The following is a 21,175-nucleotide window of genomic DNA, read 5'->3' as shown; positions in this document are numbered from 1 at the left end:
TGTTCACAAATTTGTTGATTTTCATTTGTAATAATATTAATATAATTTAATTTTGTTATTATTATACAATTAACTTTGCTTAATTGTAAATGTACAATTAGTAAATAATAATAATAGTAATAATAATAATGATAATAAATCAATTTAATAGTAATAATCATTGGTGATAATTAGATGATGATGACGATGAAAATTAGTTATTAACCAAATTGAAAATTAATTGTTTTCTCTTGAAAAGATTTAGTTTTGTTTTTTATTATTCTAATTAAATAATTACTGATCATTGATAATTTGATAATTAATCTTTCTCATGGTTGAACAATTAACTAACTCCTCCAACAGGTCGTTTGGTTAATTCATGATTAAGAATATAATTGTTTGCAACTGATTGTTGATATCGAGGTGAAGATGATGTTGATTTAATTGGTGATTGAGGCCATTTGTAAGGTGATAATTTAAATGATGATGATGAAGATGATGAAGGTGGTGGGTGAGATACCAATGGAGGTGGTGGTTGTGTGTAAGATGATGATAAATCAGATGATGAGGATGACGAAGTAGTTAATGGTTGAAATGAATTAAGGTAACAGCGAAGTAACAATTTTTGTTCTTGGACAAAATTACAATCAGTTGATAGAATCAAGCAAGTGGAAGTTGATGATTTATTAATTGAGTGGGTGGTGGTTGATGATGATAAAGATGAAGAAGATGATGATGATGATGATATTGGAAGATCATTGAGAAAATTGAATGATGTTAAGGCTTCTTGTTCCTTGTCCCCAAATCGATGATAAAAATCAAGTCTATCAACAATTGAGGCTCTAATTTTAGGCAGAAATCCCATTCCCATGTAACAATCAGAAGCTACGAAAGAAAAAAGAAAAACAAATTTTACAATTAGAATTAAATTAATTGCAACAATTAGTTAATTTCTTACCTCTTTTTTTCTGTCTTCGAGATTTGTGAAGGGCAAGAAGACGCTGGTGGAAAGAGGATCTTTTCTTACCACCGTTACTCTTAATGTTACTAAGGTTGAATTCATCCTCAGATGAACCAGAATCTGAACTTAATTTACTACTACAATTAAGTAAATTACGATTATTACAATTAACGCTTGTTGAGGTAATTACAGCAGATGATAATGGCGAGGGAGATGTTGATGTTGATAGTGGTGGTGGTAATTGTTGGTGTTTTTCATGATAAGTTTCAGAAACTTTTCCAACATTGAATCCGCTTACATGGACCCATGAGGTTTCATGACCTTCCTTCATTGTTTTACTTGAATCATTACCACCGGTGGGATTATTATTACCGCCAATACCTGGTCCACTTCCGCCACAGCCGATTGAATTGTTTCCCATTCCTCCGATGCCCTTGGAACGTAACAATTTAGGATAATTTAACTTTGATTTAATATCTTCAATGTTGTTTGTTAATTTGTTGTTGTTGTTTCCTCTAATTAAATCACCAGAAATGGTTGATCGAGATCGGTTACTTTTAACTCCTTTAATTGGTGTTGGTATTGTCGATGTAATTGAATTGATTGTTGTTGATGATGGAATTGTAGTTAAATTGGTTTTACTGTTTAATTGTGATGTTGATTGTTCAAAAATTGAATAAAATTCGCGGATTTTATCAGCCATTTGTTTATCTTCAGATAATCTCCTTTCAAACTCTTCAATACTTGGAATTGATTCATTTAATTTACGATTAAAAAGTCGATTATGATTAATTTGATTGTTATTCTTTTCCATCCGAGCTTTAATCTCCATCATCATCTTATTGAAACTTTTTAATTCAGTTCCAACTTTTTTATTGATTAACGACGATGAGCTTGATGTAGTTGCTTTTAATCCTTCAGAGTTAATCATCTTATTATTGTTTAACCTTTTAACTTGATGTTGATTGATAAATGATTTGCTTATTAAATTGTTAACATTATTATTGGTAATTGAATCAATTGTTGTTGCTGTTGTTGAATTAAAACGTAATTTAAATCCATCCTTATTGTTGTTAATTTTAATTGCATCTAATGAATTACTTTGTTTAGGTAATGGTATCCTTGTTGGTGATAATTTTGTCTGATTAGTTGATGATGATTTAATCAAGATTGGTTTAGGATAACAATTAATTGTTGTTGTTGAAGGTTTAATTGTTGTAGATTCAATGATTTCCTCGTAGATTGGACAATTATCCTTAATTACTTCATGTTCATCATTAAGGTAAACTGATTGTTCAATAGTTGCTTTATTTAATTGTTTCTCTTCAGGTATTTCCTTTAAATCAGTTGGTGATTGACTTTCTTTAATTAAACCCGTGTTAATTGTTGACGTTGGTGTATTTTTATCAATTAGTTCAGATTTTACTGATTTATCAGGAGATGATGATGAAAGACACTGGATTGATTTTAATGAATTAATCATCATAATCATTGGAGAAATTGACATTTCATTTACAGAATCAGTTGATTGTAATTCATCGGGTGTACAAGTTAAATTTTCATCTGAGTGAACATTTTTCACCACCGTTGACAATTGACCCGATGAACTAGTTGATTGTGAGTTAATTAATGATGTTCCATCATGATTATAATCAAATGATTTAGAAGATTGTATCTGATGGTTGTAATTATTACTATTATTGGTTGAGGTTGTCGTTGTTATTATCAACAATTCATCATCATTAGAATTGGTTAATTGTTTTAAGACAATTTTAGTCTCATTATCAACATAATTAACAGCATCATCTTGATTATCTTCCTCATCTTCATCCTGCTCTTTGACATCTGTCAATGGAGGTGATGAAGATGATGAAAGTGATGATAAGGCTCCAGATGATGAGGGTGGAAGACTAATTTCATCATCAGGTTGTTGTAAACTTGTTCGAGATCCAACTGAACAGAGTCGGTAAAAGTCACCATTGAAATGAGTCTCCGGTGTTAGGCCATCATCGGGTACGGACGAAGCTTGATCGGAGGATATGTAACCCTCCCCACCTCCTTCGTGACTCACATCTACCTCACCCACTTCATCAACACAGGGTGAGATTAAGACACTGTAACTATTTCTATCGTTAAGATTATTAATGTTAATTGTTGAAGTGATTTCTATTTTTTCTGATTCACTTGAATCATCATCAATCAATGGTATCTCTTCAAACGTATCATCATTATTTAAATGTGTGATAATTTGATTGTCATCATCATCATCATCACCATCGCCCTCTTGTTGCTTATCTGCTGATGTTGATATTGATGGCGGTGATGAGGTTGAAGAAAGACAATTATCATTTTCTAATTCAATTGGCTCAGGCCAATCAAGAGATTCATTCAATTTCCAGGTAACCTCAGAATCGTCCCAACGAAGTCCACCTCCGCTTTTATGAAGCCAACGGGAGACAAAACGCTCAGCACTATCTTCATCATCCGCCGAGTGATTTTCATCAGATGAAATGTATTTCATTGTATGAATTGAATTCCCTGTTCCAGTTTCCGTCTTTGGGAGTAAATTTCGGTTCCAGTTGAATCAATATGAGTCGTTGTTATTGTCATTGGAAGTCGAGGTCGATATCGACGACGTTCACAGTAGATTGGCGCTTCCAGGCCATCAGATAGAGCAGAACTAGAAGTAGAAAGTGTTGACCATCGATGGGACTCATCAATTCGCGCTCGATCCTCCCTTTTAATGCGACGTCTAATATAACCAGATGATCGTTTACAAGTCGATGCGAAAGATTGACAAGGATGAGAAACATTGGTTATATCACGATGACGACGGGGAAAGCGACAATTTGATCGACAATTAACATCTACTTGTCTCATTTCCACCGGTGGTTTATCTTGTTTCATGGAATCAGAATATAACTGAGAATCGGAATGCCAACGATTTAACGATTGAGATCCATGGGAAGATGAACTTGACTCTGGTGCCGGTGGAAACTTATGATAAACTTTCATCTTCCTCTTTTGGTCAATTTTATGATTTCTTTTCATTTTTTCCCTCTTTCCTTCATCTTCATCTTCTTCCTCATCACCATCATCACTATCATCATATTCATCTTCATCATCAGCTGTAGTATCTTTAACTGTTTTCATCATCAATGAACCACAATCTGATCCTTTGGAAATGGCACTTTTCCGTCTTCCAATTTTACTCCTCCAATCAACAGAATCGCATTTAACTTGATTCAGTTGATTAGTTTTCCCATCAAGATTAACATCATCTTCAACTTTTCCCATGTGATGATGATGATGATTTTTTCCACTTCTCTTCCTTTTATCTTGATAAATGATTACCTCACGATTATTAACTAGACATCTTGATTCATCATCATCAAAATCAGCGGAAGTTGATTTCTCAGCTGTAGTAATTAAACTTGATTCACAATTAGAGAAACGGTCATTTTTATCAGTAATTAAATTGTCACCCTGATGGTCAGTTGGTGGTTTTGATGGCTGATAAATAAGACAAGGTGTCCACTCAATATCGTCCAAGGTATTGGCTACAGGTCGAGTTACCACCGGAGGGAAAGTGTATCGATGAGCTGATAATTTACCATTAAAACTTTTTCTTGACTTTCTAATGAAATCACAGTTAACAATTTGATTTTTACAATAATTAACTGATTGAGAATCATTTTCCTCTCTTTCCTTGTTATCATTGTTGATACTATGCAACCAATTTGATGATTTATCATCAGCATCACCTTTAATTGTTGTTACTGTTGATTGGGAAGGATTTTTAATACCTGTCGTTGTTGTTATATTATTGTTACAATTAAGTTTAATTGTATCTGCAATCAGTAAATCAGAATCTTTCTCACAAACTAATTCCATCTTATTGTTTTTACGATTATTGTTGATTGTTGTTAATGGTGATGATGTAACCAAACAATCATTTTGATGAGATGATTTAAAAGTTGTTAATCGACTTGAACCAACAACAATTGGATTAACTGTTGACATGAATGTTAATGGAATTGAATTTGTTGGTGATCCGTTAACTCCCATTTTCTTTGGTTCCGATTTAATCTCAATTGTTTCAACTTTTAATTGTTGTTGTTGTTTCAGGTGAAGAAGAGTTGACAATGATGAACCCGCTGCTGAACCTGATGGTGGTGGAGGAGGAGGTTTAATGGTTCGTGAGGGTGTTAAATGTGATGGTGGTGGTGATGAGGTCAGTATTAGAAATGATCGGTTAGTTTTATTATCCTCATTGGTTGTTGTTGTTGTTGATGATGTTACTGATTCTTTATCGTCCAAAATTGAATTGATTGTTGATTCATTTTTGCTTGGTATCGTTGTTGATTGAGAGTTGGCTGTAGTATTGATTGTAACAATTGAACCATTGTTATTGTTTCCAATATCAGACTGGACATCACTGGACATTGTTGAATAGCCTTCATCTTTTGAGGTAAGTTCACCATTTGAGTCAAATGAGGTTGCACTTGAAGCTGGACTATCTTTCTCAAGGGAAACAATTGATTTACTTGATGAACCCGATAATGTCCTAAGGGCTAAATTACCTGGTTTGTTGATTAAACGATTATCACAGTTAATCTTATCAGTTGAAACTGAAGAAGAAGTTGATGAGGATGATGATGAAGATGAAGATGATGATAATGAGGAGGATAAGGTGGAATTGAAATATTTATGGTTATGATTATTATTATTATTCGAGGATAATATAAAAAGAATCCGTTTCTCTAATTGATTTGAAGATGATAATGATGGTGAACAATTAACAGTGTTACTTGATTGAAATAGACTAGAATTTGGATCAAGGATTGACGATGTAATTAATTTCTTAGGTGATTGTGGTGGTGATAATGATAGAGATGATGAAGGTGACCCAATCAGAGTTGAGTTCAAGGCTGTAAGTGTTGAAGTTGAGACTGTGCTACCTGGTGTACATGTTAAGGTGGGGGTTATGGTGGTGGTGGTAAAGGGGTCAGATGAAGAGGGCAATGAGGTTATGGTGGTGGTGGTAGTCAAGGTGGAGGTGGTGGGAGAGGAGGATAAGGTGGAGGTGAAAAGTGTTGAATTGTTTTCAATCAGGTTGTTGATGTACGATGACTTTTTCTGATGATCAAGGTAAGAAACAGAGGAAAGTGAACTCGACGATAACGGTTCTAAATTAATTGTGTTAATTGTTTCACTTATTGGTGTTAAAGGTAAAATTGAATGACTGGTTAACTGGTTGGTTATTGGTAAATTAGGTTGTGATGTTAATTGTGTTGTTGTTGTTGTTTTTGTTTTCGATTTATCTTCTTCTATCTTCCTCCATCGATCAATATTTACATGGGTAAGGTTAAAACCAAGCATTGAGTTATCTTTACTCATGCTCACCAATCTATCTGAACGTTCAGTTTCATCACCATCATCATGGTGATTGTTGTTGTTATTGAATATATGATGATGATAATGATGATCAGGATGATTATTTCCCATTGATCCACAATAATCCGACTCACAAGTTAATGTGATTCCTTTAGATTCATTCATTAAATGACCTTGACCTGGTGGAGATGAATTCATGATTGATACTTCATCATGATTACTATTATTATCCAATAAGGTTGATTCATATTCACTGAAAAATTGTAAAATTGTTATAAATGATTAGTAAATTGTGATCACACAAAAGAGACCTTCTAATTGTAACAATAAACACTTAAGGTAACATAATATAAAATTAACCAGAAATCAATAAAATCATTTAACTATTATTATTGTAACTGAATGGTAAAGGAAATTAACAATTGATTCCAACAATCTAAATGGTTAAGTTCAATTAACTAATTAACCTCAACCAATCTTACTATTTTTTTCCAATTTACTAACTATCAAAAAAAGGTCAAAATCATGGTTAAGTTGAAAAACCCATTGAAACTTTTAAATTGCTACAATCAAATAATTGATCGTTGAATTTTTTTTACGTTAATTGTGATTCCTTTGTATTCAATTGTTATTGGTGATTCTGTTTTGTTTTCTTATGCTTATTGATTGTATTTACCTGATTAATTGTGGTAAATTATTTGTCAAGCTATTTATTGCCATTAATTTGTCCAATTTACTTCGATTATCAACTGAATTAGTTGATGAATTTACTAATTGTTCCGCTAAAAGAAGAGTTAACAATCGATTCTGTTGCTCCAATTCTCGAACTCGTTGACGCAATTGAATACATTCATTTCGATAAGCCTGTAACAATTAAGAATAATAATTAATTCTATTGTGAGTTTATAAATACATAAATCAACAGTAATTATGGTAACAATTAACTTTTACAATTAAGGTATTAACGGGATAGGATAACAAAAGTGTAGGTAGATATTAACCAAAAGAAACTTTTTCTTATAAATTTTTGTTGTTTATTATTAATTTTTGGTTTAAATTGTTTTTGATTAATTGTTGGTCTTATTATCATTTGTTAATTGTGGTTAAGATTAATCAATAATTGATGGTTGATGAGGAAAAATGATTTTTTTTAAAATAAATTGTAATCAATTTAAATCTAATTCTGTTTATGGTCAAGCAGTTTGTTGTTTCAACAAACACCAATTATAAACTATTGGTTAACCTTGACCATACCAATTAAAAAAACTGGTTAATTGTTTACAATTAAAAAGTAACAGTTTCAAATTGTAATTTATCATTTAAACGCCTTCACTAAATTGTTGATTGTTAATTTAAATTGTTGTGATCATTTTTTATTCTAGTTACTTTTGGATCGCTTTCAAAAAGTTAAGCTTTAAATTTGATTAACTTTTGGCCGCCGAAAAAAAAATTAAATAATCCAAAAAAAGTGATAATGTTGACCTAATTGTCCTGGTTACAATTAGTAGATTATCATCAAATTGACAAAGATTTAAGCTTAATCAAGAAGCAAAAAAGCAAAAGTTAATCAGTTTACAATTAATGGATTACAATTAACTGACTAAATTAGTTGATAAACTTTCATAAGAATAAATTTTCATTATATTTTGTTATCTACTCATGACAGTTATTGATTAATCAATCGAGGAGAAACTTAATTGTAACAATCAATCGATGTGTAAAATAAAATTAAGGCGTAAATGGGCAAAAAAAGATTATAATTAATCACAATTAAATTAAATACTTTAATCATCATCATCATCATCAAATGAAAACACCTTAAGTGTTTTCGTTTGAAAATTTAAATCTGATCAAGAGTAACAATTAAGAAATGATTAACACACAGGAAATGCTAACGGCATTATAATAATATGATAAACTTTTAAGAGGAAATAAAAAAGCAACAATTAAATCAAAAAAGCGAAACAATTTAAGTAGTTAATTTAACAACTATAATTTAAATAATCAACGACCAAGAAACAAAATAATTAAGATCAACAATTAAAAACCATCAAACTAATGACAAACTTAACAAAATGAGCAGTTAACTAATTACAGAAAAGATCGTATCAATAATTAAACTTTGCCTTGTAATAATAAATTAATAAAAATTCATCATTTAAACCTCAGTTAATTAACGTTGACAACAAACAATTAAAATTGATTGTCACAATTATTTTCAGAGACAATCAAGATAAACAATCAACAACTTTTCTGATCATCGAGTCTGTGGTTGTTTTTCAATTCCTCATCTTCATCTTCATCTTCATCCTCATCCTTTTTCCGTCTCATCATCATCCTCATCCTCTGACTGTCTAAATCAGATGTTATTGTCTGTCTTCATCATCCTCATCCTCATCCTCATTTTCATCATCATCTCAAAATCAACTGAACCTTTCAATAAACAATAAACATAAGAGAGTAACATTTGAACTCGATTTCCATTCATCCGCAGAACCTTAAAAACAAAAACAAACTAAATCATCATCATCCATTTATCATCTTTTATCATCTAAATGACCCTTTATCATTTACTAAGTCTCATCATCATCATCATCATCATCATAAGCAACCTTGTTAATCTCAATTGATATCATGATGATGGCGAAACAGAATCGGAAGTTACTATGAAATGTAAGCTCATGATGATGATGGAAACGATTCAATGTTATCATTTGGTAAACCAATTTAAATCATTATTATCATTATTACTTTCGGAAATGATTAAGGACAATTAACTTTAATAATATCATGATTGTTAGAAATTAAATTGATTTTTTTTTCTTGCACTTCTTTTCTTGTTCAATTGTTATCATTTAACTTACCTCATTGACTAGTGATGATGTTGATAAGTGATTATCTGAATCAATCGTCATTGTATTTGAATTAAGGTTATCATGTTGATCGTCAATTGGTTTCTGTTGATGCTCATTAACTTGAGCACAATTAGTTGATTGATTTGCATTATTATCATGATGAGTTGAAGGTAACAGCAAATTATCACCAGTAATTAGTTGATCAGGTTGACTTTGATTATCATTTCCTCCTCCTACTACTCCTCGTCTCCTCCTTTTATCAGTACAAGATGATTGAGGTGATGGGCAAGATGATGATGACAATGATGATAAATCAGCATGAAGATGATGTTGATTACGTTGATTGTTTATATTGATCAAATTGTTATTATTGTTTTTAACAGTTTCTTGTGGACTTGATTCATTTGTCAGCTTGACCGAAACTGTTTCCGTTGTGTTGAAACCAACATCGATTTCATTTGGACGACATTGGGTGACATTTTCGAGGTCATTTTCATCCTCTTTTCGCTTATTACTATTATTGCGTCGGGTGAGGCCACTTCTGTAAATGGAAAGATAAACAAAGCAAGAAAAAGGAAACCGTTAGAATCCTTGAGATATTGTTGATTAAAGTAAACAACAGGATGAAAAGTTAACAACACACAAAAACACAATCATTTGCATAAGTTAATCTACTTGACCGAGGAGGAAATAAATAAATCGTAACTAATTAAGTGGGTGGTGGTCAGTTTGTAATATTAATCACGAAATTGTGAGTTGATTGTTAGAAAAATTAAATGATGGATAACAAAAAGAAATCATTTTTCATTGATAACCGCAAATACGGATAACAATGAGTTTTGCTATTTCCATGCTGAAGATTATCAAACTTTTTCCATCTCTATCATCATACTTTTCTTTGGAGTATATATTTGGAATGAAATTCTTTGCGGATATTGATTACAGAGATTATCATCATCATGATTATCTCCACCATGTGAATTATTATTGTTATTATCAATCTGATAAAGTGTGAAATTGGTTAGAAATTATCTCAAAGAAAATGAAATATTACCAAAGGAGGAAAAGCTAAAAGTCCTTATACAAAGTAAATATATAAGATTTTCCTCCTTTTTTGTTGGATGATGATGATGATAAGGATGAAAACGAAAGAGAGAGAGAGAGAGAGAGAGAGAGAGAGAATGAAAGTATTTGTACCTGAGATGAAAGTGAAAAGAAAGGGAGGAGGAAACAGGAAAAAAGAATAAGAGAAGATGAAGAAAAATTCGATTCTTAGAACATTTTTTCTTCTCTTCTCTTCATCTTCTCCACCTACTCTAAGTTATTTAGTCTTTGAGATGAAAAAAAAGATGAAGATAAAGTGATAATACTAAATAATAATAATGGTTGAGGGAGGAGAGAGAGAGAGAAATGAAGATCAAGATAATGGCGATGATGATAAAAGATGATACAGTTTATTGGTTTTGATTTAAAGGCAATGTCAAGTTAGAAATACAATGTAATTTATAAATTGTTTCCCAAAAATGCTCATGTAAATTTCATTACCATGAAAAAGCCTCAGATTCAATAGAGATCATCATCATTTTCATCATGAGAGGTGGTCAGTAAACCTTAAATGTCCACTTACAATGGACAATATCATCATCTAAATCATCACGATCATGATCATAAAAATGATTATCATAACCATTAAGATGGTCAATTGAAAAAAAATAGTTTTCCCCATGAAGAAAACAATGAATATGATATTCAAGAACTATCAAAGTTTCAATGAATTATCTGAGGATTGAGAGATTAATGAGATTAACATGATTATGATAAGTAAATCACCAAATGACAAAGTTATATAATCATCTTCATGTTAAGAGCAAGATTATAATGGATTGATGAAGAAAAGGGAAAGATGATCATCATTATCATGGTAAAAGTAACGGATGTTGTTGTTAATACTTTGAAAATATTAAATATTCATAAACAATGAAAAGTTAATCAAGTGAATGGGCAACGTGATTTACCAATGATTAAAGTGACCATGAAAATTGATCAAGAAGTAGGAGGTAAATTGTATTAAAAAGCGGAAATTATTACAGGTAAATGATTTAATCAGGGTAACCTTGATTCTTAATTGTTGATCATAATCTAAATTAAACATACTCTAAATTGAAAACTTTCAAGCTGATTAACTTTCCGGTTCCTTTAAAGTTTATCACAGGCAATTGAATATTTCGATTAAATTTTAAATTGTTGGTTAATTATCGAGGTTATTTAACTAATTCAGGTCTCGTAGTATTAATTTTTACAATTATGATTAGTTTATATTGATCAGAATTTGGGTTTTTGTTTATTTTTTTGTTTATCTCTTTGCTCTTGATCAACTTGACAATTTAACTCACAAGCGTCAGGCTAAAGGTAATAATTAATATACTATGATAATCATCATCTACGTGGTAATTAAAAAGTAAAATCAATCAACAATCAAGCTAATCTGGTTTTCAGAATGATAACTTTTCATTTTTTTATATATACTTATTCAGGTTCCCAGGTTAATAACAATTAACCCTACGGCAAATTGATGATGATGATTAATAAATCAGACCAGATCAAGGGCAGGGTTGAAATGATGATCAAGATGATGATAAAAATCAAGACTAGAGGCTTAACTGAATTAACAATTTAAAGGTAAAAGTGTTTAACTAAATTACCTCATGATAATCAATCCTTTCAAAGGACAACAATTTAATCTCAATCTTTTGCTTTTAACGACAATTAATTATTTCCTGACTACTTTCCGATAATTTCAATGATAATCATTTCTTAATTGTTGTTATATCTTTTTTTTCAAGTATTAGTTAATCATTGTGGTGACAAACATTTGATAATGAAACTGATCACTAATATTGACTATTAACTTTTGATTGATTGATTGATTGATTAACTGCATATTATAACAATAGACTGATTAAAAATTAATTATCTCTAATTAAGTGTATTTATTAATTGTCTAGCAATTATGATACACAATTAAATTGTTAATCAAACTCCAAGTTGATAGTAATTTAATTGACAGATTATAATAGTAAAAGGTTGTTGTCTGATAATGATTAGGTTAATTAAAACATTACCTCATAAATTAGTTTTAATTATTTCAATTGTTTTCCTGGTAAATAAAAACAACAATAATCATCGTAATCATTAATTGTATTAAGTTCATTGGCTTAATCATGATTAAATTAAATTGCTGTTTGAAATTTAAGAAGCAAATCTAACATGATAATATAACAGTAGCCATAATTGTTACGATAATAATAATTATGATTCAAATTGATTGACAAGAAATCATCAAATTGTTAATCTAATCAATTGCATGTTAAATTTAATTTTTGATTGAAAAGCTTAACTTAAATATGAATTAATTTCTGTAAATTGTTAACCCTGAAAATTTGTCCACGAGAAAAAAGTTTCAATCATGAAAAGTTCACAACTGAACTTTTCATGCTCATCAATTCAATGGTCTCATGAATGATACATGATAATTATCATCATTCCAATTATTACAATTAGAATCAAATGATTTTCATCAAGAAAAGGAAAGCAACAATTAAGGGTTAATTTAAAGTTGAACATAAGGAAAGAAACATTAACAATTAAGTTATCATGAAAATCAGTTCAATTTGTATAATATTATCAATGAACCTGAAAATAATTATTAATATTTGAATGTTGATTGTTGGTTATCAACACGAGACAATTAAGCCAAGGATGATTAATTGATTGTGTATAATATATTGGGAGGGTATCAAGTATTTTCATTGTGGCTTTTCAAATTGTCATCAACGTCGTTAATTTCAACAATTAGTTAATCAAATTGATGATCATGGTTGATAAAAACAATTGGATAATCTTGGATCCAGTTACATATGATTAAATTGTTGTTGTTGTTACTGGTTGATCATCATTAATCAAATGAAGATGATCATGATGATTATCATGATTAAGATTCCAAGTTCAAAATGAAAAATGTATCATGTAAATTGGGTCAGCAAACAGTAATTTGATTAATTAGATTGTAATTAAAACTGTAAATCTTAATCTTGTTTTCATTTTGTTGAAAAATATATTTTTTCATTCAGCTGACTGGTTAACCGTTATAATTGCAAGTGGCTTATTATCATGATTAGATTGTATTTGATTGACATAAATATGATCATTTTGGTCTTGACCATCATTACAAAGCCTGATGGTGATTTAGTTCATGATAAACATCAATCAAAAACAATTACAATCATAATCATCGTTGATCATGATCATCATGTAGATTATACAAGATAAAGATATTAAATATAATCAACATGAAACTGATCAACATTTAACAATAATAATAATGATAATAATAACTACCAATCCTTAATGATTAAATATCATCAACAATCAAGAGCTACAATTATTATTACAATTACTTTGAGTCCAATTAAAGTTGAAGACGAAGAAGCAAAAATAATCAATTAGCAATGTGAATCAAATCAACAACAATTAGTTTCATTATTGGGATTGCTCATTATTATCAATTAGCCAACATCATCAGCATCTTTAATGATTAAGATGATGGTGATTATAATGATGACCACAACATTCAATCATAATTATTATGTACTAAAATTGTTGATCACAATTCAATGTTGGATTGTCAGTCATGTTGATTGTTTACAATTAAATACAAAGGAAATCCTCATTAGTGTTCATTATTTAACTAATAAGATTTATCTTAATCCACCTACACATTCAGTTGATTATCATCATGTTTTATTATTAGGATTCAATCATCATTAACAATCAAAATATTATATTAACAACAACAATTAAACCAGTGGAAGAAAATTAATCTTAATCAGATCTAGCAAATTTCCTTAATCATAAAAGTAAAAACTTACATTTGTTTACACTTGACACAATTAGTTAATTGATTATAATAAGTAGATTTATAATGAGGATCATCAACAATCAAGTTTAATTGTTATCAATGGTGAATAATTAACACTGAACTTAATTTGTGACATTGATTCAGTTGTGTGTTAATCAACTTTGCCAATTTTTTTAAAACTTTGATTAGGTTTTTCCTTTTAACCTTGTAGGTTGTAAAACAATTAACTAAATTAGTTGATTGAATAATAATAATACAGGAAGTAATTGACTGGGAGGAGGTGGAAGGTGAACCGGCGAGGGTGGGAAAAAAAGAAAGAGAAAAAGAAAGAGAAATAATAAAAGTGGGGTAACTTTTTTCTTCCTCTTTTGGATTATAACTTGAATTGGAAAAACAATCAACAAAACTAATGATAATTAACACTGATTGTAAACAATTAAGATGAGAGATAGAGAGAGTAAGGTTGATTAATATGTAGCAAAATAAGAGCCTTGAAGTGATTAACAGTTAACAATCAATTGTTTCAAGCGTTAGTCTACCAGCAATCAAATCACATATTCAACGATAACGATAATCATTAAACTTTTTTTTTTGATAACAATTTACAAATTATTATTACAATCATGGTATTGATAGACAATCGGAAAAGGTATTTAGTATTGGTAACATTGTTACTAACAATCAATTCTCATCAACAATTAACCTAAATAAGGTTATCATAAGAGTGTAATATATATTGTGGGAAATGATTAAATTGATTACAATCAGTTGGATAATGATTGTAATAATAATCGTGATCGTTTTGATAATAATAAAATTCATTGGTAAGGAAATGGTCAGAGAGATTGAGAAACTTGAAAATCGGAAGATTGTGAATAATGAAATTGAAAGATAAACATGATGAGAACGGAAACAAGGTAAGATGAGAGATCGTTGGCTTGTGTCTTAATCATCATCGTCATCATCATTATCATCATCTTCTTCTTGATGAAAATGACTTGGAAAACCATGAAATCGGAAGCATGCCAATAGAGTCATTGAAAGAAGATCAAGAAACGAGCTTGTATGTAGACAGAAAAAAAAGAGGCGAAAGGAAGAAGATAATCATGATGATAAGGAAGAAGAAGAAAGAAAGAGGGAGTGAGAGAAAGAGACTTTTAAAGATAGTAGGAAGTGGATGATAAACAAAAAGAGAGCAAAAAGATTCTAATAGAGAGAGAGAGAGAGGGAAAAGCATCAAGAAAGCACCGAAAGGATGTAAGATGATGATGGCGAAAAAGAAAGAGAATGATGAAGATGATAAATGCAAACACGTCGTAGTAAAAGCATAACGTGCAAGGCGAGAGAGAGAGAGAGAGAGAGAGAGAGAGAGAGAGTGAGTAGTGAGAGAGAAACTACTTGACTCAAATTTCAATTGTAACAATAAAAAAAACGATTTTCTCATCTTCATCTTTGTTTTAAAGTGACTGACCAAAAGTCAAATGACCATATCGTCAAGGTTTACAAGATGATATACACAGATGACCTCAGGGAAAAGTCTCACGGTCAAAGGGAAAGGGATAGATTAGGTGATAAGATTGTTGTGATTATCTCATCATTGATAATCTTTTCCATCATGATGAGAAATATTCATTCCCCTGATTCATTTGAATCTTAAATTTGATTAATCACAACATTCCAGGTGTAATAGATTCATGTTTTCATGTATTATATATAAATATAATGATGATAATCAAGGACATGATAAAATTAATAATAATCATCATGACCTGACCTCTAAAAGAAATGAGATGGACAATCAAGTTAACAATGAGAGTTGAATATTAAAATGATTAATATTAATTCAGGTTGAATATTTGTATTGACTTAAGGTGTCACCTTATATATATAATTTTGGACTTTTGTTCAATTGTTGATGACAAAAAATATTATCATGACAATTACAATGCAACAGTTTAATTGTAAACATCCACTAGATGATAATATTGTTCATGAGAAAATATTTCGCTACTTATAATCAATTTTGGCATCAATTCAATTGTAAACAATTTATAATTAGTTTCAATCATTATTATTATTATTCCTGTTGCATCAAAGTAATTTACCTAACATGTATTTTCAATGGTAATTGAAATTTTCAAGCTCAAATCAATTGATATGATGATTATGATGATGAAAAGGAAGTGAACTTCATGTGAATATGAGAGAGTAGGTGATGATAATAATATTTAGAGAGAGAGATGATGATGATGATGATGATCAAAGGATGAGGTAAATTGAAAATCAAATTGAATTTTAAACTTTCGCAGTGATGATCAAGTTGCTGTTACTTTAATTTCAATCACTATTATCATCATTTTAATGATTAATAGTTAATTTAATCATCATGATAGTTGATCATCTTTTACACAGAAGCATCAACATGATCAGGAATAAGATTGAAAATGATTAGGTGAAAGTGATAAGCTTTTAGGTTTGTTTCTATTAGTAAATATCAAGGAAATAATATATTCATTGGTTGAAGAAAAGGAAGAAAAAAAGTTCAATGAATAATTGAATCATTATCATGATCGAGACATGATGATTATGATGGACGTTGAAAGGTAACTTACAATCAGTAACTGATTTAGATACAATTTAAACATCATCATCATGATAATTATCAATCAAAATGAAATTTTCAGGTAGGAAAAAATGATCGACTTGATGATGAAGATGATAAATGTTTGCCCTTTTTTTTCATCATCCTCATCATCTAATTTAATTGCAAGGTAAATATTGAAGCTCACTGATTATTGTTAAATTGTTGATTGTGTTGATGGTTTACAATTAATTCCGGGTTAATCTTTCATTCATCAAATTTGAAAATTAAATTGAACAAATAGAAACTTTTTTTTTCTCTTCCTAATCATTGTAACAATTAGATTGATTAAATTGATTGTTATACAATATCAATAAATAACCGATCAATGTTAATCACAATCAAATAAAAAAACAGGAGACACATCAAATATAAATGAGCAATTAATCAACAATTGATTCAGTTGATTGGATTGGTTGTGAAAGTGAAACAAAATTGATATTACAGGTGTGGAGAGAAAGATTTGAGCCAAATTCAATCATTAATTTCTTGAATATTAATCTCAGCAAATCAATTATTTTCCATGGTTAAGATAGAGAATTTAATTCTGAGTAGAAAACTATCAATTTTGAAAATTTTCTGAAAAAAAATCGATCGAAAAATTCAAATTTTCGAAAACACTGAAAAACGTGAAATTACAAGATTTTCGGGTTTTTAGTCGCAAATTTTAGTTTTTTCGAATATTTCGAAATTGGTCAAGTTTTTCGAAAAAACTTGATGAATATCTGTTTTCATACACGGAGAATAAGATGGACATGTTGAAATCGAAAATCGAAGATAAAAATTTTCGATTTTCATTTCAGTCAAAAAATAACATTTTTGCAATTTTTCAATTTTTAGTGTTTTCGAAAATTCGAAATTTTTTTTCGAATTCATGTCCAAAGCCACTCAAATTTAACGTCAATTCAAAGACAACTAAATATTCTATTCGAATTGCTGAAAAAATTTTCTTAAACTTGATTGTGCTTTATAAAATTAATGTTTTAATTTGGCTCAAATGATTCTCTCCGCCCCTGTATATCAAGTGAAAAGTTGATCATTTTAATTGTTAAGGTTTTCTTGTTGAATACTTTAATTGTTCAAGTATTAATTAACGATTAATAAGCTTAATCTTGGTGATAAGGAGTAATATGATGAGGTGAGAAAATGAATCAGTCTCATCATGTCTCAGGAAATTTAATATACATGATTAAAATTAATGGAATACAATTAAGAGATTATAGTTTTCAAGATTAACTCAACAAGTTGGAAGATAATTAAGATTTGATTATCATTATGATTAAGATGAATGATGAACAATGGATTCTATGAGTTGGAATATCAAGCAATTTAAAGTAATCGAATCAAATTAATGAATGAATTAAGATATCACTGCAAAAGTAATTAATTGAACTATTTAGTGAGCAAGAGAGAGAGAGAGAGATGTAATTTGTAAGGAGGAGAATGAAATGAAGACAAGGAAGACAAAGATGAGAGGAGGAGGAGGATAAGGTAGAGATGAAGGTTCGGTTGAACATGAGAAAAGATTCTGGACTCAGAATCATTCCAACTTTCTAATTCTTCTCATGGTAATTTAATTCCAAGAGAATCATTAGAACTTTTTTCTTCCTTCTTGTTTCAAAATAAGAAAGAAAAAACTCATTCAGATGACGATGATGATGATGATGAAAAAAAAGAAAAGAAAGTAAGATGTACAACCCATTAAGAAGAGAAGATGAAATACTAATAAAAAAAAGAAAGAAAAAAAATATAAGATGTAAGAGAGGAAAAAGCTTAGAGAAAATGCTTAATATGGAAGAAGAGGAAAAAAAAGAAGCAAAAAGATGAGAAGATTTCGCTGATGATGAGGATGAAGATGAAGATAATATTGATGATGGTGATCCCTTTTGAATTAAGAAACGAAAGGTAAGAAATTGTGATTGAAAAAAGGTGAAGATATAAAATAGAAAACACTAATTAGAAGTTTAAAAAAACTCTGACCTTAAAAAGCCAATACAATGATGAGATGAGAGAGAAAAAAAGTTCTAAGGAAACATTTCATCTTCATCTTCATCTTGATCGTTTTGTGGACATGAAGATGATGTTTTTTGTGGGTGTTAATGATGATAATGATCAAGGTGATGATGAAGGGTTTCCTTTTTGCTCTCTTTTTGTCAGAAAATGATGATGATGATGATGAAAATGGGAGATTCACTTTTCAAGTTCTGGTTAATGATGATCAACAACAACAACAACCTAAACTATGGGTTAGGTTCAAAGGTAAATAGTGGGGCTATTATATAAAAGTCACAGGTAATCATAGTTTTCCCTCTCAATTATATCAAGAGGATGATGATGATGATGCTTTTGAGAAAAATCATCATCATCATCTAAACAGGTTCCTAGGTAAACATAATGATGCAACAGAATGAAAATATTAAAGAAAACATAATCACGCTCCTAAGGTTTGCAAGCGACTGTAAAAGGTAAATTGTAATTGAACAGGTAAATTTTTAGGTAGGTTATTATTAAGACTCATCAACATCTTTGTTGTGTGAGTGTTTAACCTTATTGTCTGATTACAATTAGTGAAAAGATGAAGATAATCAGTTGATTTAATAGACATAGGATGTTGTTGTATTGTAAAATCATGTTCACGATATTGCCTTTTGTGTGTTTGTGTTTGTATGAGTATCTTAATATAACAACAATCATTTTGATTGTGTGTTTCAAACAATTAAACGATCAACATGATAATGATTTATAATTTTGTTTAAAAACTTTTAAACAATAGTTGATTTAATAACAATTAACAGTTGATTGTTGGAGTTGTTCATTTTTTTTACTCAATTTTCATTCATTTACCTTGATAGTTTTGATGATTTAGGTGACAATAGTTTGGCAAACATGTTGGCTTCATTGGTTAATTTAAAGACACAATTTAATAAATTAACTGGTGATGATTTTGATATTAATTGTTTCTTGCTTGCTGATGGTTTTAATTGCTGTTGATTCTTGGTTGAGATTGTTGATTCCATTCAGTGGATGGAGTTTTTTTCTCCTCCTGATTAACTGTATTAGTAACAATTAATGAAGCACAATTTTGAGGTGACAATTAAGTATAAATGATTTAGGTGATTGTTGATTGAAATTTGGCCGAAAAGCAAAAAATTAAGAAAAAGATACAAACAAAATCAACAATCAGAGAGAGAGACTAATACACAACAATTTATATTAATTGTTGATTGTTGGATGACACTAGAGGAAGATTATGTGGACACACTGATAATTATGATCACAGTTAACTAATTGTAATTAAAAACATATTCCGATTGGATCAACAAACTTAAACGACTAAGGGATCACTGAATTTTTTTTGGGTTCGTAACTTAAATTGTTGCTGTTAATTGTTACCGATTAATTTTGATGAGCTTTACAATAATCATAATGATGATATTTTCTTGGCAAAGTGAAGATGATTAGGAAATGGGGGTGGATTAGGAAGATGAAGAAGATTGTAAGATGATGATGATTGGGATAAGGAAGAGATGATGAGGATAAATGTGAATGACTGATGAATGAAAAGGCAACTTAAATGTCATCAACTTGATAAAGATTTTTAATTTTACATGTGATTAGATGAAAAAGATGATTAAGAATAAATTAAGGAAGAAAAAAAAACTTGGATTAAATTGTGATCACATTTTGGCTACAATTAAGTTGAACAATTTAAATTAACAACAACAATTTGTTATGTTATTAGTTGTATTCAAGTTGAAGCAAAAAAGGTTAGCTGAAGAGATGAAGTTAAGACTCTTGAGTCTGGATAACAACTGAAGTGAGTGAGCAACTTTAGAGTGAGAAACAAGAGAGGGAGAGAAAGATGATAATGAAAGGAAAGATGATAAGAGAGAGAGAGAGAGAGAGAGAGTCTTTCTTTTCATACATGATGATGATAGGGTGAGAATGAGGGAGTTAGGGATATGTTATGTCATTTTCTTGGTTACCTTCACTCAACCAGTAACATGTAACATTCACTTTACTCCCTCTAGAACTTTTCCCCTATCATCCATCTCTTTATTTCTCTTTCCCCCTCATCATCTTTCTCTTTCTATTTTAGAAAGAAAGAGAAATCCAATCTCTTTCTTCTTAATTAAATCTTCCTCTTTCTTCATCTTCTTAAGTTACCTTTTTTTTATAATCTCTTCTCTTAACCTCTAAACTTAATCACTCTCACTTTGCTTTCTCTTATTTGCTCACTCTTATCATCATTATCATCATTATACTCTCTCTCTCTCTCTCTCACTCACTCTTTGTGATTAATATTTTTATTACCTTTACCTTAATTATGATAATCAGGATAAATCAATTAGTTAATCCTCTTAATAATAATCAAAATCAACCATTGAAATCAAAACAAATTATTCAAACGTAAAAACTTTCAG

General features: G+C 29.8%; 1 protein-coding gene across 1 annotated transcript; it reads right to left on the bottom strand.

Annotated features, from left to right (window-relative positions):
• Nucleotides 1–126: 126 nt before the first annotated feature.
• On the bottom strand, nucleotides 127–20,570 carry LOC128393308 (probable serine/threonine-protein kinase DDB_G0282963). Its single transcript, XM_053353456.1, has 6 exons — nucleotides 19,596–20,570; nucleotides 9,202–9,733; nucleotides 7,014–7,201; nucleotides 3,553–6,590; nucleotides 938–3,463; nucleotides 127–864 (listed from the first exon to the last, which is right to left on the bottom strand). Exons 1-6 carry the CDS (start codon nucleotides 19,766–19,768, stop codon nucleotides 323–325), a joined length of 6,999 nt encoding a protein of 2,332 aa, XP_053209431.1. The 5' UTR covers nucleotides 19,769–20,570; the 3' UTR covers nucleotides 127–322.
• Between the last annotated feature and the right edge of the window lie 605 nt (nucleotides 20,571–21,175).

The sequence above is a fragment of the Panonychus citri genome, unplaced genomic scaffold (assembly GCF_014898815.1).
Source record: "Panonychus citri isolate SS breed McGregor unplaced genomic scaffold, ASM1489881v1 Contig00138, whole genome shotgun sequence".
NCBI lineage: Eukaryota > Metazoa > Arthropoda > Arachnida > Trombidiformes > Tetranychidae > Panonychus > Panonychus citri.
The sequence above is the reverse complement of the archived record's forward strand: the minus strand, read 5'-3'. Positions and strand labels throughout refer to the sequence as shown.